At 40.3% G+C, this 16,314-nt stretch overlaps 2 protein-coding genes and 1 non-coding gene across 3 annotated transcripts; 2 read left to right on the plus strand and 1 right to left on the minus strand.

Moving 5' to 3' along the window:
• Positions 1-3,506: 3,506 nt before the first annotated feature.
• LOC112555796 (60S ribosomal protein L8-like) lies at positions 3,507-7,936 on the plus strand. The gene is made up of 7 exons (XM_025224313.1): positions 3,507-3,585; positions 4,016-4,159; positions 4,331-4,472; positions 5,877-6,095; positions 6,209-6,324; positions 6,490-6,576; positions 7,812-7,936. The coding sequence occupies exons 2-7, from the start codon at positions 4,022-4,024 to the stop codon at positions 7,890-7,892; spliced, it is 783 nt and encodes a 260-aa protein (XP_025080098.1). The 5' UTR covers positions 3,507-3,585; positions 4,016-4,021; the 3' UTR covers positions 7,893-7,936.
• Positions 6,739-6,808, plus strand: LOC112555994. Its single transcript, XR_003097589.1, has one exon. It is a non-coding gene; the product is annotated as a small nucleolar RNA snR61/Z1/Z11 (small nucleolar RNA).
• A 1,519-nt stretch (positions 7,937-9,455) lies between the features above and the next one.
• On the minus strand, positions 9,456-15,696 carry LOC112555778. Its single transcript, XM_025224286.1, has 14 exons — positions 15,605-15,696; positions 14,659-14,760; positions 14,316-14,477; positions 14,029-14,201; positions 13,629-13,778; positions 12,990-13,305; positions 12,319-12,722; positions 11,719-12,153; positions 11,258-11,527; positions 10,939-11,135; positions 10,466-10,564; positions 10,173-10,246; positions 9,854-9,961; positions 9,456-9,691 (listed from the first exon to the last, which is right to left on the minus strand). The coding sequence occupies exons 6-13, from the start codon at positions 13,150-13,152 to the stop codon at positions 9,858-9,860; spliced, it is 1,746 nt and encodes a 581-aa protein (XP_025080071.1). The 5' UTR covers positions 13,153-13,305; positions 13,629-13,778; positions 14,029-14,201; positions 14,316-14,477; positions 14,659-14,760; positions 15,605-15,696; the 3' UTR covers positions 9,456-9,691; positions 9,854-9,857.
• Positions 15,697-16,314: the final 618 nt, after the last annotated feature.

Genomic DNA, 16,314 nt, shown 5'->3' on the forward strand with positions numbered 1-16,314 from the left:
AAATAGAAACGCGTTCTTTGCTTCTAATATTTGTGTAGTGAAAATACTTTGAGCAGCTGCTCACCAACGCAGTTCCAGACAAGACCACAGAACTGTACATGCACATATCAACTGTAAAGTTCCAGGTGATCTAACAAGACACAGAGATGATTGCATGGGTTTGTTTTTTTTTTATGTTGTACGCCCACTTAGCAACTATGTCACTTCGAATGATTGCCTTTTAGACAAAAAGGACCTGAGTAGCGAAGTTGTTAGAACTCTTGCATCACTGCAGTGAGTTTGCTCTTTTCAAATCTCGTCTCGGAACAGTGGCTGTATGTGACACTCACAGACATAGAAGAGTTTATAAAGTTTGTGGTGACACTCGTTCACAGGGCTGACCGCCAGGGAGATGTCCTGAAACTCCAGGTTCCTTCCCTCTCCCCTCATAGTGCGAAATCCCTCTAGATGGAAGTACTTTCCAGCCAAGCCAACCATCCAACAAGAGAAAGTACATGAGACTTAGGTGAGATCCGTTCCCTCGCTTCTTACTTCTTGCAGGCGCTTTAATTACTGTCACACAATCGTAATAGAAAACATTGGGTATTGAGCTGCGGCAGCGGTAACAATGGCAGCACAAACTCAAAAACATATTTGAGGCAGATGTCGACTCTTTTTTCGCTAAGAAATAAGAAACTATTAGCTATAACTTTATGTACATTTGTACTCCTTGTGGTCAATTCAGTACAATTTCGAAGTTACCAAGTTTACAGGTATTTTGCATATGTTTAGTGTTGGCCGTTTTCTGGGTTGTGTCACTGTGCACTTCGGAGGGGAAGTGCTTTTGTAATTTGTAAAGAAACTACGGTTCAAATACGAAAATTGAAGATTTCACACTGGCATTCTTTAGCAGCAGTTTCAACAGCACGAAGGCGATGCTTTAAAAAAATATTATTTGAGACAGTATACTGGGAATATACTCCTGCGGTTAATCTTTGTTCTTTAAACTTTCATAGCCTTTCTGTTGAGCTAGTATCAAGGTATCAACCAGACTCAAATCGCTTTATCTGTATAAAGACGCACAAGCTCACACCTTTATATGGCAGGCATTAAAAGCACCTTTATGAACCCACACAGCTAGGGTGGAGGAAACTGGAGTACCTGAAAAAAACCCTCCGACTGTCAGCCCTGTGAACAGGTGTCAGATTAACAAGTATAGTGTATCTCAACAAGTACTGTTGAAACAAGTGTTGCTGAAAAATAGAGATAAAAGGAAAACCAGCGCTGCTTTGTGCGTGTAACGCAATCAGAGATAAATGAGCTTCCCCTCTCCCATCCCCGATATTCAAGGAGTTTTTGGTATAGTTTTGGTGAGTTGTTTTATATTTATTATGCCTTTCTTATAAATCTATAAAGTAAGAGTCGAAACAGCTGAAATATAAACTTTTCGTTCCGTTTCGAAGTAGCACATTCCCCCGAACTTTGCAACATCACACTGCTTTAGCCTCACGATCCTTACGACCCTTGTTTGTTTGTTTTTAACGAGAGGTGCATAAGGAACTGTGTATGACAGTCACTTTAAATATTTAACACTAAGGACTGTGAGAAAGAAAGCTTTAGCCTTGGCAAGAATTACTAATATATACTGGAAAAGAAATCACCACAGTTTACAAAATTAGATCCGGGACAAGCTGAAAGGATGGGAGGAAACTCTTACAAATGTTTTGTCATGCACAAGTTACTTACCTTTTGGCTTTGAATTAGAGACTCAAGATTCACCTGAATATTCCATTGCAAAAAGTAGTTCAAACATTTAAATTGTTTATGAATCTATCAGACTGCTGTTTTGTTATGCATAAAAAGGACATCAATCCATACAAGTGTACCACCCATGTTTGCAGATTTTGTCTAGGACAATTATTTGGCAATGAGTAAAGAAATAAACCAGACATCAGTAAATATTCAGTCCTGTAATTTATACTTCTAAAATTCTCACATCAATATTTCAATACATTGTTCTATCTCTGACTTTTGTTTAGGTGTCTGATGTTAATGTTCAAGATTAACATCTATTTTTCAATATCGTTTTCTTTTGTTTTATTCAGTTCAAAAAAGAACACTTGCATAATTAGTGCACTACTATTAATAGCCTCATAGCTGTGCAGCCTGAGGTCCATTGTCAAAAACCACCCAATATGCTGTCCAGTGAAAGTTATCTACTTCAATGTCCATATCATAGGTAAAGGTATCAATGTACGTTATAGGGGTGTAAAGCGTTATCATTAACCTCAGGGGCAGCTTTTTGTTTTCGATCACTGCTTTACCTACTGCAATGAAGGAGAGGGGCACCGCCCTCTTTCAAAGCTGTCCCTGAGAAAAATGGGGTCCCCCCCCCAAAAAAAAAAAAACCGACCTGAAAAGGCTAGGGGATGACCTTTACCTCTGTAATCCTCTACATAGGTCAGCTGGGGAAGGTACATGTATCTGAAATCATATGGGCATTTAACTGTGGCTAATCTGAACATGGAGAGGAGTAGATAGAATCTGCACACCTCAGGTTTGGACACCATTACTCTTAGTTTAAGTACTAAAATATCCACTTTTCCTATTTCAGCTATACTGATCCTTCAAATGGATAATATGATTTCCTGTAGCATAATATGATAGACTTCTATCTAGTAAGCATTTTAATTGTTTAAAACTGGCTTTTTGTATTTGACAAGATTTAACACATATTATTTACTTGCTTTATAGTGTAGATTGTGTGTGTGTGTGTGTGAGAAAGACAGAAAGAAAGAGTACAACTGTTTTGAAATTAATTTTTTTCTAAGTATATAGCAACTTTCACAACTCATAAAGTCTTGATAGTAATAAATTTCTTCATTTTACTGTCACTGCCTCGTGAAAGTTATTCAACATTTTTCAAAATATATGTACAATATATGTAGCTTTTAATTGATTTTTAATTTGCCTGTCAAGATGGATTACAAGAATTCTTTAGATTAAGACATTATGAACCTATACTGAGATCTTCGTGTCGACCTCTAGTGACTCAGAAATTTAAGTACTGATCAGCAGTGTACTACACAAGCTCATATAGTATTTAACACATAATGCACACAGATCGGTTTTTGTATTATAAAAATTAGCAAAAGGTCAAGGAACCGTTTAGCAGTAAACATTTAAGTTCACTGATCAGTACCTTAGTGGATATACTGATCAACACAAAGATATATTTATTGTTTGTTCTAATTTGATATAACAGACATTCTTTTTGTGCATGATTGCGTTTCAAACGCGAACTGAATATCTAAAACACGATGGATGATGTGAAACTGTTGTGCATTTATAATTAAAGGCTACAGTTTAATGCAGTTTCACGCATTTATAATTAAAAGAATTTGCTAGCACAATCTCATGAAACTTTTACTTGTTATCGTTTAAACATTGTTCCAGTAGATAACAAACTAAGATCATCAACACATCCATGTCTGACATTTTGCTGCAGACGATGTTTTAGGGTCGATTTCCTCAAGGGAGACTACTGTCCGCGCTTACATCCTTGTGGACCACGTCACTTCCTTTACAGTTGTTCTTCCTGTCGTGGTAAGCCGTGGTAAACGTTGAAGACTAATATAATCCTATAAAATCATGCATTATTAACTTCATCTGTCTCACTTTTATTCTTTAAATGCCTTTAGAAATCACGTTAATTATTAGTAAAAGGCTTATTTTTACACCCTTAATGTATTTCGGTCTTAATAATGTAGACATTGGATGGCTTAGCACTTGGCGTGAGCCGTCGTATTTCATACGACTAGGTATATTTTTTTTATACTATTAGTAATTACACTTTCTCGCAGTCGATAAAATGTGAAAAGTAGAGCGTATTTGTTCTTAGTTTTATTTAAATGTGGTCGATATAATGTGCATGGTTTGGAAATCTGCGCATTGTTTAGTGTCACTCTCATGTGATCCACTCTGTTCCTGCTACCCATTTTATATTTTGAACTGTATTTTATTTCCTTTTTTGCAGTCCAAAATGGGCCGCGTTATCCGAGCACAGAGAAAGGGTGCAGGGTCAGTTTTCAAGGCCCATACTAGAAACAGGAAAGGCAAACCAGCCCTGCGCGCTGTTGACTTCGCTGAACGTCATGGATACATCAAAGGAGTAGTCAGAGTGAGTTCAGACGTTTATATTTTGTGTCACAAATTTAGATAAATAAGGCTTTCGAAGTGATGGCTAACAACGACTGTGTGGTCATACTTCTTTTCAATTGTGAATGTCCTGTACTTTTGTTGTAGAATGTTTTCCTGTTTGGTCAGTAATATGCCTATCTGAATGTTTTAGGACATCATTCATGATCCTGGACGAGGTGCTCCTTTGGCCAAGGTCGCTTTCCGTGACCCATACAGGTATCGCACGAGGATTGAAACCTTCATTGCACCTGAAGGGATGTATACTGGCCAGTTTGTTTACTGTGGCAAGAAGGGTAAGTTATGCTGGTGTTTAAATATGTAAAGGATTGTGAGCGTGTTGGAAAGTTGTCTTTATTCCTTATTTTTTATATTATGGCTGCAATTCACTATCTTTTTTAGTTTCTTCTCTTGTGGGTTAACCCCTTTTGAAAATGACAATTGTTTTCAGCTGCAGTTATAGTAAAGCTAGGAGGAATATGCATATTTTGTGCCACCTCTTTAGTGAAGATCAAAGGGGAGAGGTTGGAGGTAATCATAATATAAAGCAAAAAGGTGATTACACCAAAGTGCTTAGAATGCAGAAAATGGTCAGTTATAGGTGCAGAGATGATGTTAAAATTCTTCACTTTGACCTGAATACTTTTGTGGAGAACCATTTCTTTCTGACTGCTGCCTTAGTTTCATTAACTCTTCCTATACGTCTTCATAGCTACAGCTTACTTGTATTGACTCCTCCATATTAAGTTAAAATAAGATAAAATGTTTTTACAGGAGGCCTCTTAAATTCATTTGCCACTGTTATACTTTAAGGTCAGGTGGGAATATAAGAAACTAGCATTGGAGTAAAAACTATTGTGAAAGTTATGTCAGTGTGTGCACACATATAATTATTTTAAAAGTTACATTAGCCAGTTTGTAGCCTTTGTTTTCTGACTTGTTCTGTCATAAAATTTTGTTTCTTTGTGGTTATATGCAGCATGAAATCCATTTGGTTTTAGTGGTCAGCACACATCAAGTGATAGTAACGTAGGGAAGTACAAAGCAAATGGTGGTGGCAGCATAGTTTATATTTGTTTAGACATTAAATGCAGTGTGTAGTAAGTGGCAGAGCAAATGATGATCAAAAATTCTTCACTTTGACCTGAATGTTTATGTGGAGAATATTTCTTTTCCTGATAGCCTGCCCTATGATGCATTCTGTGCGAGCAATTTGTAATGCAAAAGTTTAAGACTCTTAAATGGGTAACTTGCAGAATATAACAAATTAACAATAAAAATCTAAATCAATATTTAGCAATGTAAAGCAATATTTATACCAAGTGTTTCAAGAAGTAAAATTAACAATAAGTTCTACTGCATTCTTTTGTGAAAGGCACAGTCAGTACAATATGAGCTGTTTCAGATAATGTCAGGATGAATTTGGTTTATGCTTCAATTTTTAAATAGGATTCTAATACCATTCGTGTCTGACTTTAATGACAATGATTTTTTTTATAAGGAAAATCACTTTAAGTGTGGTAACATTCAGATCAGTTGATTCTTGTGTTGGTAATACAGGGTATTGGCAGAGTTTGGTATACTTCAGTTTAATGTTGTAGATGATGCTACATTAGTAGCCAGTGAGGCTTCCTAGGTATGTGTAGAGTTGTTTTTTTTGTTAGACTAACAGTTAACGGATCAAATTTTTATTATTTCAGCCAACCTGCAGATTGGAAACATTCTTCCTGTAGGATCCATGCCTGAAGGAACCATCGTGTGTTGCCTTGAGGAGAAGACGGGTGATCGTGGTAAATTGGCTCGCACTTCTGGCAACTATGCCACTGTTATCAGCCACAATCCAGACACCAAGCGATCACGTGTCAAGCTGCCTTCTGGTGCCAAAAAAGTCATACCCTCCAGCAACCGTGCTATGGTTGGTGAGTAATATACCACTACTTGTAAAACATAAGTTCTCTCATTACTTAAACACGTTTAAACCCTTGCATGCTGATTGCCATCTTCACATTTTAAAGATAGCATTGTTTTGCAGGAATTGTTGCTGGAGGTGGACGTATTGACAAGCCCATCTTGAAGGCTGGTCGTGCCTACCACAAGTACAAGGCTAAGCGCAACTGCTGGCCCATTGTCAGGGGTGTTGCTATGAATGTAAGTATAGAATTAAATGTTGCATGGATTAGAAGTACAATGTAAATGGTTTAAGCTATTCCCTTCCTTAAATGAGCTGCCTTGTTGTTCTGGCTGTCATTAGAATACTTTTAATGCATTTGAGATGTTCCATGTTTCTAAGACATCTCACTTATTTTCCAACAGCCTGTTGAACATCCCCACGGTGGTGGTAACCACCAACACATCGGTAAGGCCTCTACAGTCCGCAGAGATGCCTCCGCTGGTAGAAAGGTTAGTACTTGGTGTTTACATTTTTTTCTGTTATTTATTGTTCAGCTAGTTTTGTTTGTCGAAGACATTAGCTTTGTGTAAATACTTTGTGACATACAGGGACAGCAGTATTATAAAATTGATGATTAACCCTGACGCCTTCCTAAGATTTTTGAGTGCTCTGTTTTATGATGAGATTTTATCCAGTTCTGCTTCTGAAAAGGATGACAGACAATATTACCAACTCTGAACAGCAGAGCAAGATCATGAGATTTTAACTATAAATTTTAATGTTGCTTAAAAATATGTCAACGTCCATTGTTTCTAATAGAATAGATAGAAACTACACAAGATTTTAGTGTAGGGTTTATTACTCCATAGCACATGCCATACAGTAATGTTTGAGTTGTGTATTTTTATTCGATAAGCTAGCACTATGGGGTTGCGTTTAGGACATTTTAAGACAATGTGCTCTTGCAGTGCAAAGGTTAGTCCATTTGTAATGAAAAAGTAAGAGATTTGCAGTAGGTCTTTATAAAACCTGTAGTTTGTCATATTAGTTTCAAACTTTGGATATAAAGAACATGCCATGGCAACTTTTCCAGTTGTAATAATTAAGCTATACTGCCCTGTTTTGTGATGAGATTTTATCCAGTTCTGCTTCTGATATGGATGACAGACAGTATTACAATCTCTGAAAAACAGCAAGATCACAAGTTTTCCACCATTTTGACAATAAATTTGAATGTTGCTTGAAAACACCATCGATAGTTTTAATAAATTAGTTCAACACTACACAAGATTTCACTATAGGGCTTATCACAAATAAGCACATAACAAACAGTAATCTATGGGGCACTTATTTTCTGTAGCATCATTAATAACAGACTAAATTAGCTTTCGTTAACACAGCTAAGGTTTAGGACAAATTTCAAGACATTCAGTCATAGCAATGTTTGATGTTTATTAATGCAAAGTTTGATTCATTCTTTAATGAAGTAAGAGGCTTTCATAGTTATTTATAAAATATATTTAGGGTAAACCTTTAGTCAGCTTCATACTTAAGAAAAATGGCAGTAGCTTTTCAGTTGTATTTAACTTTACTGCTCTGTTTTGTGATGAGAATTTTTCCAGTTCTGCTTCTGATTACCATGATAGAGAGCATACAGTATCTGAACACAGAGCAACATCTTCAGTTGTATAAGTGAACTGTAGACTGCCCTTCAGTATTTTACAGTGTGTTTTGCATTTTACAGGTTGGTCTTATTGCTGCAAGACGTACTGGTCGTCTCAGGGGTACACGCGAGATCATCCAAAAGACAACAGAAAAGGAGTAAAACTTTTTATGATCAAGCAGAAAATAAAGTTGTGGACAGACTCATTTGGTGTCTGTTTTTATGGTGTTATTTTTCTTTCTTGTTTCCAGGTAGCTAGTGTGAGAAGGCTTGTGGTAGCACATAAAATTATTGCTTTGAGACAAAAATTTAATTACTTGTGTCTAAAATGCAGCTGCAGTGTTCAAAGTGCCCCTGCTGCTTTCGTTCAGCTTTTTTTTTAAAACGGGAATTATTTTGTGGTTTAATGCTTAAAACTTGCAGACCCAAATACCATGGTTGGTTAGAAAAGAACAAATTGGATTAGATGACATCCAGATTTCTAGAGAAGAATAGTGTCTACAACCCATAGCCCTCTTTGCATGATTGGCCATGAACATGCTCTGCTTGTATGGTACACGGAATTTTCTTGGATTGTTGCTGTCACCAGATAGAGTAGGCAGTTTTCTTTACTTGCAAAGATCCCAAACATGGGTTTCTTGTTCTAATGATAGCCTTAGAGCACCTAGGGTATAAAGCCGAATACGCCATTGTTTAATGGATTCGCACCATGCTCGACTACCTTTTCACCCCACCTGTCAAATGTTTTGTTACAATCAAGATTTTTTTATTCTTGGAGGGAAGACCCCTTATGGCAGATTGAGTGGATGGAGGTAAGGGCCTGAATTTAATGAAGACTCGGGGCACAAAAGCCATCAGTAATGTATAAATTGCCGCAGATCTTGTTGATTGATGCAGCGTGACAAGGTGTGGCTTACAAACTGCATTTTCAACCAGTGTTTGATAACCGGTGGGAAAGAACACTACTGAGCTAAAACTGGATGGTATCAGACTAGTCCTTATAACAAAATGATAAATAACAGGTTATATCTTTAATTTGTGATAGATGAGTGATTTAGTCCTTTAACGGTGTAGGGAGGCCTGTCAATGTTTTCTTGGGGTTTGTGTGGTCAGCTAGAATTAACATCACTGAAACAGCCATTCTTTCCTACAGTATGGCCTTTGACACGAGGCTATACAATTATAAACCCCATGCAGGTCTGGTGCAGAAAATGTTTTGTGGGGTAAGGGGGCAGATAGAATTCATGGAGAGGTTTTCGCGACAGTCCCCAGAAAGATGTTGAGCGGCAAGGGGGGCTCCTTTGTCGGACGCCTGCTGTTATCATAGGAAAGCTCACTTTTGGTTATACAATCGTTGAGCATTAAAGTTTTATGTCAGGATGAGACAACTGTAAAGCTGCTTCTAAGTGCTCTGTTGTGCTAGCGGTTATCGGTGATGCTGATATGATTTTGTATTTCAGCAAAACTTGGGTGACTGATTAGTATATTGTTTTATAGCTCTGACACTATTGCTGTTCTCATAATGACTAGTGATTTCGTCCATTGTTTGGGTCATTCTTGTGTCTTTGGCACAGAGCAGTGAGAACTTTTGTTGTTTCATCACCACTCTGCTAAGGTCGTCAACGCCAGGTGAGAAGTTTAATGAGAAAGGAAAGACAGTTGGGCAGTTTAACCAAAACTGTTGACACAACAGTACAGTTACCGAGCAATGAAGACACAACTGTGGAATAGTTTAACCAAGTTTATTCCCTCTCCAACTGACGAGACATCAGAGACAATCAGTGAATATACACTTCAAAATAAATAAAGTTTCAAACAAAACGTTTTTAGACGGAGGCAAAAGATAAGACGGAATCCTAAGCTGTCAGAACACCGTGTGGAACCATCTTGGCCGTGAGTGCCAAACGATGATTAAAAGGACACCAGGGTGTTGCTGACATCTCATGACATGAAGGTGCCAGCTGCAACAAGAATATAAAACAGTCACGTGCTTGATGGTGCCAGTACATCAATCATTTCTTTCATTCAGAGACGGGAGTAATCGTGTTTAACAGACCAGTCGACGATCTCCCTTTAGTCTTGTGAAATGTGGATTCAGACTGAAGGTTCAGTTATATATTTACCTGTTTACCAGGCTGGCTGGACCTTGTAAAATCGTTGGTAAGAGTTGAATGGCCCGTTGGCGTATCGTGGCACATCGAGGAATCGGTATGGACTATTTAGCCTCTGAACTGTTCATACAAAAGCGAGAGAAAACAAGTTTAAGTCACTGGTTCACTAAACTATAATAAGGACTTATTGCGAGTATTTTAATTTTCAAAATGTGTGAACGATCTTCTTTGGGGTAAATAAAATACTAGTCTGTTTCAAGAGAGCGATACAAATCGTCATACTGTGTGGGAGAAGTGTTCATCAGGCAATAATATGTTCAATATTTCTCACCCTCAGTTGAAAGAACATCAGGGATGAATCCAGAAACCTGGGCAAAACGGAGAAATTCCTGGTACCTCTGGGCCCTTGAAAACAGAAAAAAAAAATCATTTATTACTTTTCAATTCTGTTTTCACTATTCCTCCGTCCCTTGTTATTGTGTGTAGAAGTGTTTAGTGTCTCACTGTCATCAAGCTTCCATGATCTCTCGTACAGGTAAAATATTCAGGTGTTTCTATTAACGTTTCAATTCAGTTAAATGTCGTGTTACCTGTTTATTATTTTTTCATTCAATGAACACTTACACAATGGTGTTGGAAAGCTGAGTCTTGAAAGCTTCGTAACGAGTCTTGATGTCCCGAACTTGTTCAATGGTCCTCACAAATTCCTTGAAAACAGCCAGTCTGAAACAGCACGGAACATAAACCTGAGAAATACTGTTATGAGGCGTTAAAAGAAAGATAAATTTTTACGACAGAATATTGCTGATAATTGTATAGAACAGAATGTGTTTACATTTGCTAAGTTTCGTGTCCCACGAAAGACATTTTTTTTTTTAAATATTACCTCAGACAATGATTTTAAAAGAAGCTAGTTAGAAGATGTCGCTAGTTTGTCGAGTGAAGATGCATAATTCTGAATATCTTCCAAGTCATTTCTCTTAATTGAAACCGGAAGTCATAACCCCAGAGAATCGGTGATGGTGACAACTGTACGTTTATCTGAATTCACGTCGACCTTTATATATATATACGGGTTAATACTTAACGAACAATACCTTTCAGCCTCTTGAGCTCGGCGAACTGCCAGTTGTACTTGTTCTTTCACCTGCTGACCGAAGAGTTCGAAGAGGAAGAAGTATTTCTGGAGGCGTTCCTGTTGGAAGAGGCTGGACAGTGGGCTCAGGTTAACATCTGTCTGACTGACGGCCGAAACAACATCTGCACTGACTTCTTGCGCACTTCGTCCAAGGACCTGAAAGAGAACAAAGCAGATGAATAGACAAAGAAGGAATGGTGCTACATTTTAAAGTATCTGGTATAGGTATACTGAATCTTGTTCAGAGTATTCTGAAAGGGTGAAAAAGGAATGCTCACCACTCCGTCAGCAAGTCTGGACAAACGCTCCTTCTGCTCATCCAGCCATGTCTGCAGACGCTCCACCTGGGTCTGTGTCTGCACCTGGGGCACGACGATGGCCAGAGAGTTCTCGTTACGCTTCAGCAAGTTCAGGAAGTCGACGAAGGCGTTGAAGACCACTCCGTACTTCTGGCCGTCCAGGGTGAGGGGGGAGAATGGCTGCGAGCCCTCAAGCGCACGCACGCTGGAGTCGATGCGGTTGAATAGCTCCTTCAGAACATTCTCGGACTGTTGGACAGAGGCATATACATCAACTGCAATATCTACACTGTGGAAGTGGAAGTGATGGTGGTCCGGGTCAGGATCCCCCAGGCATCTCTTTCTAGATATCCATGTCTGTCACTACATAAAATTGGGTTTTTTTCCCACACATTCAGTATTAAAGCTATTAAAGCTACTGTTGGAATTAATAGTATTACCTGTGGCAGCAGCTCTCCGGATACTGGAACTGTGGAGCCTGTCTGGGAGGAGATGGAGGTCTCTACCTTCTGCACTTGACTATCTGCAACCTGCACTGCTGGCTTCAGAGCATCGACAACGTAGTCCCCGAAAATCCTGGGGCTGGCATATGGGAGGGACAGGCGGCTGACGCGCACTTCCGGGCTGGCGAGGACGTCCCTGTAGATGCCCACGTTGGGGAGGCCGGCGTAAGGGCGGAGGCGGAAGTCACGGCCGATTGCCCTCGCGTCCTGCAGAAGGGCGCCATCGCGAACCACTGCGCTGTCGCGGTAGTTGCTGTAGTCCTGGTAGTTGCTGTAGTCGACGTAGTCACGGACAGCTGGGAACCCCCTGGCGTTGGTGTAGACGCTGTATGCTCCAGTCTGGGTCGTTCTCTCGGTAGTTTGGATGACGTTCTGTCGAGAGAAAGGTTCCTTCATTAGTAAGTCTCCTCCTTCTCCAATTTTTAATTTTATTTATGTATTTATAAGAGAAGACAATACGCCTACTTATACTGTAGGTTATAGAGCAGCTTTGTGTTTAAAAAATAAATAAATAATAAAAAAAAAAACAAAGCTCACCCTCAGAACGGAAATAGAACCACAGTCCTTGAGAGCAGAACGGACGGAAACCACGCGCACGTCGACCTCGGTGTAGACCCTACGGAAGGTGGTGAGCGACTCGGAGAACTGAGAGAAGGCGGATCTCACGTACCCAGCTACGTCACGGATTTCCACGGAGGACTTATCGACAACCTGGTAGACTTCCTCGAACTGCTTGATGCTGACAACGACATCCTCCACGGAACGACCAACAGTGACATGGGCCTCCTCGAAGACCTGGAATTTCTGCTGGAAGCTGGCAAAGACGGTCTGGACGGTGCGGGCCTGCTCACCACTCAGGGTCTGCAGGTCGTAGTCGGAGCGAAGGACAGTATTGACCTCAGAGATCTCAGAGATAAGGGTGGATACGGCAGCTTCGTAAGCTGGAATAGGTGGTGAAAATATACTCTTAATTTTGTTATTATGGGATTATGCAGGCATATTTTGTGTTTCGTCATCAATCATCATCAATCTTCTTCTCTTCCTCTTCCTTCGTTCTCTTGTTCTTGCTATCTTTAACTTTGTTAATCATTGATTGCCATCAAAAGAAAGGGGAGGGAAGAGAGGAACTTTTGCTATCGAACAGCTGACAAACCGTAAAGAAAAGTATTAATTTATCTAGTTTTATAGTAAAGGATTCGTGAACTTACAGTCAACAGGGCTGGCCAGGTTCACGAACGCATTCCTGCAGGATTGAAGACTCGATGCCTGCTGTGTGAAGACGGAGATTTGTCGCATCTGGCCGAGGGCATCGATGGCTCTACGGAAGGGGTCGCGGGCCCTGACAATAACGTTTGGAACAAGCCTCAACATGGACTGGAAATCATCCAGTGCCGTCCTGAACCTCTGGAGCACACCACCGGAAAGTGGAGCGAGACGAGGAGAGACCTCATTCAAGGGCAGATAACTTTCGTACGCGGTTTGTGGGGATCGGAGAGGGAAACCAGAAAAGGCATCAGCGATGACCTGGACGAAACAAAAATCATTTCAAGTTACTGCTCTGTTTTATGTTGGGTTGTTTGTTCCAATTTAAGGAAGTAAAGACATAGAATTAATATGGGAGTCAAAGAGAGGATAGGACATCAACAAACTTCCCTGAGAACAATAGACATTGTGTTATTATTGTTATTCTGACCACATATCCCTAACGATGATGAGAACCGGAGTCCTCGGAACGATCAAACAGCCATCAGACTTTAATCACTTCCTTCTTTTGGAACGCGCATGTGCAGAGCAAAGACATCCCAGGTATATGTGTTTGTAAAGGTAGGTGTAAGTTAGAAATTCACCTTGACTGGGTTTCTGGTGCCGACGACCTGTCTGAACTGCTCCTCGCTCTCGGCTACAGCTGCAGCTGTGACGATATCCAGGCCAGCTGCGCGTCCCACGAAGTTCTCCAACAGTTCCAGCTGCTGCTGTGAGCTGACCACGCTGCTGGTCTGTCGAGAAAAAACATGGAAGAACTATAGTCAATCATTAGAAAACAACTTTGCACCACACTAGTCCTTAAAAAAAACAACTTGTCGTTGAAAAGAGTTACTAAGACAACCTCAAATCTTCGATGAGTTTAAAGCTACTTTTTCTTCTAATTGAAGGCCGATCATAATTACTTGGAAGCTTCATTACTATTATAAAGCTTTCTGCAGGTAACTTGAGAGTGGAAGAGAGGGAAATGCATATGTATCACACCTGAATCTTCTCCAATCTGAGCTGGTCGAGGAACACATCATAAAACTTCTGGTACAGAGCGGAGGCAACTGTTCCCTGCTGACGGCGACTGAGGATCTGATGTCCACCCTGTCGCTTGCAGCGTCGAAGAAAGAGTAGCGCCCACCTTTGGATTTCACCAGATAGTCCATGACCTGCAGAGATGTTCAAGAATGTTTACTGATATATACGTGTGTATCAAACTTAAGAGTCTGTAATTCACACAGACACACACGCACAAACGAACACACACAGAACAAGGTGCCGACCTTTGAGAACGCTCCTCTGGCATAGATGTCCAGCTCCTCCTGACGGGAGGCGTAAGCTGCGGACCGGATATCAACTTTGACACTGGAGAAGAGATCTGACATGCTGACCGATGAATACCGATCGGCTAGTCCTATTTGCTGGCGCTCGGCATACGACACAGGCTGTGACACAGAAGATGTTTCGGGTGAAAAGGTTACCTCATCGAAAAGTTACGAAGAGAAACTAGTCAGTTACTTTTTTTACTCTTATTCTTTCTTTCATTAATTTTTTCTTCCTTCATTCGTGTACACTGTAAATGAAGCAAAACAATGGACCAAAGGTACAAAAAATAGTGCAGCTCACCGGCAGCAGTCCGCCATAGGCAGCTCGAGCAAGACTATATCCTGCAGCCGGAGCTACCACGGCACCGAACGCCAAACACGTGATCACCAACAGCTTCGCCATCTTGAAAAGAACAGAGCCTTATATAAAGATAAGACGACATACAGAATGTTGAAAGCTTTCTCCAGCAACAACAGAAAAGCATTTTATTGAGCTAGTAAGCCAAGAAATTATCTAGGACTCCTAAACTCTTTACATTATCGCCTCTGTAGGACATTTTGTGCTGTGAACAATTCTCGAACGATTGTCGTAACTTTATTTATTTAAAATATATTTGTTTACGCCAACTTGAGCATAATACTGTCAAAGAACAGCAAGACATTCGTTAAATTTCTTAGCCAGATAAAACTGTTAAATCTTCGAGCTTAGACAATCCTCTTCCTCCGAAAAACAAACTAAAACGAGATTCAGAACATTGAAAACCAAAAGATATAATCAGGGAAAATTAAAGAAATATAAACTAACAGAAACAAAATCGTTAACATCCAGGTAGGTTAAAACTGTATTTTATGCCTTGTTTAGCATTCTAGCTTTTAAAATGCCTTTCCTAAACATTTACAATACCTTTAGAACATTTGCATTTAAAAATACCCCGAAGTCTTTATGAGATGCTGATCCCGCATCAATATAACGGCTTTATCGAGACAACTGCTCAGAAACTAACAAAGTTATTTGATCATTGTCCTGACTATCAATTTCTATGAACACCTTCAATGAGGGTCTGCTAAAGAGAATCTTAAAGAGTACATGACTAGAACTTGAAATAATCAAGTACAAGAACATCAACTTAAAGAGCAAAACATCTCTCGGCTGAGTTAATCTTAGCAAGAACAACTCCCTAACACTTATTCCCTAGCAAAGCTCTCTGAACTGCTGCAATGATCACCAAGGATGTCAGACGACTTACCTCCGTCTACCTGCTTCTGGAAATCGAAGTCGACTCCTTTTATACCTGACGGCCGAGACGTGGGGGGTGCGCCTGCGCCACCTGCACCACCAAAGGTGTTACATTTCTACCTGCCAGTTTAAGAGGGGCCTAGATAACGACTTGTTTTTCTAAAGAACGGAAGGGCCCTTTATCACGAAGGTCTTGCGTTGCACCTTCGTCAGAAATTGGAGGAAAATGAGAGTGCACTGGGGGCTTGATTGAAACGAGTATTTGGAAAAGGTTGTCCCAGCCTGTCAGAGTTAGACGGGAGGAGTGCACCACCGGGACTATTGTGGTGAAGGATGGCCGGCTCCCAGTGCGAGGTCTGTTTGTAGGAACCGCTTTAATTAGACACATCGCGTTAAACTTTCGCACCTTCGGCCGCTCGAGTCAAGCAAACAGGTTTTCTTCAGACAAAAGGATGACCTTTGCGCTTCGTCCGATTTCGGACACTGACGTAGACTTGCGTGAACTCCAACCGCGTCAACGGCCGAAGTCAGACGGTTTGTAAGGCACGTGTTCAACACCAAGAGGCGCACGTGTATTTTACAGTATGCTCGTGTGTTTGCAGGCGCGGAGACATAAAGGGTGTGTGTCTGCACCTGCATTTGTGTGATTGCAATCACCGTTGTCGGTTTTTGCAAGCAGTTTGGGAGGTGCACTAGAAGTGGGGGCGGGGGTGGGGTATC

The sequence above is a fragment of the Pomacea canaliculata genome, linkage group LG14, assembly GCF_003073045.1.
Source record: "Pomacea canaliculata isolate SZHN2017 linkage group LG14, ASM307304v1, whole genome shotgun sequence".
Lineage (NCBI taxonomy): Eukaryota > Metazoa > Mollusca > Gastropoda > Architaenioglossa > Ampullariidae > Pomacea > Pomacea canaliculata.

What these genes read in the sequence shown, in the direction of transcription:
- LOC112555778 (XM_025224286.1), bottom strand. Translation starts at nt 13,152, where the DNA reads ATGTTGAGGCTTGTTCCAAACGTTATTGTCAGGGCCCGCGACCCCTTC. An exon ending in CCTGGCCAGCCCTGTTGACT is followed by an intron (nt 12,723 to 12,989) that starts GTAAGTTCACGA and finishes CACCTATTCCAG; the next exon opens with CTTACGAAGCTGCCGTATCC. An exon ending in CAGCTTTCCAACACCATTGT is followed by an intron (nt 10,247 to 10,465) that starts GTAAGTGTTCAT and finishes TCTGTTTTCAAG; the next exon opens with GGCCCAGAGGTACCAGGAAT.
- LOC112555796 (XM_025224313.1), top strand. Translation starts at nt 4,022, where the DNA reads ATGGGCCGCGTTATCCGAGCACAGAGAAAGGGTGCAGGGTCAGTTTTC. An exon ending in ACATCAAAGGAGTAGTCAGA is followed by an intron (nt 4,160 to 4,330) that starts GTGAGTTCAGAC and finishes TGAATGTTTTAG; the next exon opens with GACATCATTCATGATCCTGG. An exon ending in TGTTTACTGTGGCAAGAAGG is followed by an intron (nt 4,473 to 5,876) that starts GTAAGTTATGCT and finishes TTATTATTTCAG; the next exon opens with CCAACCTGCAGATTGGAAAC.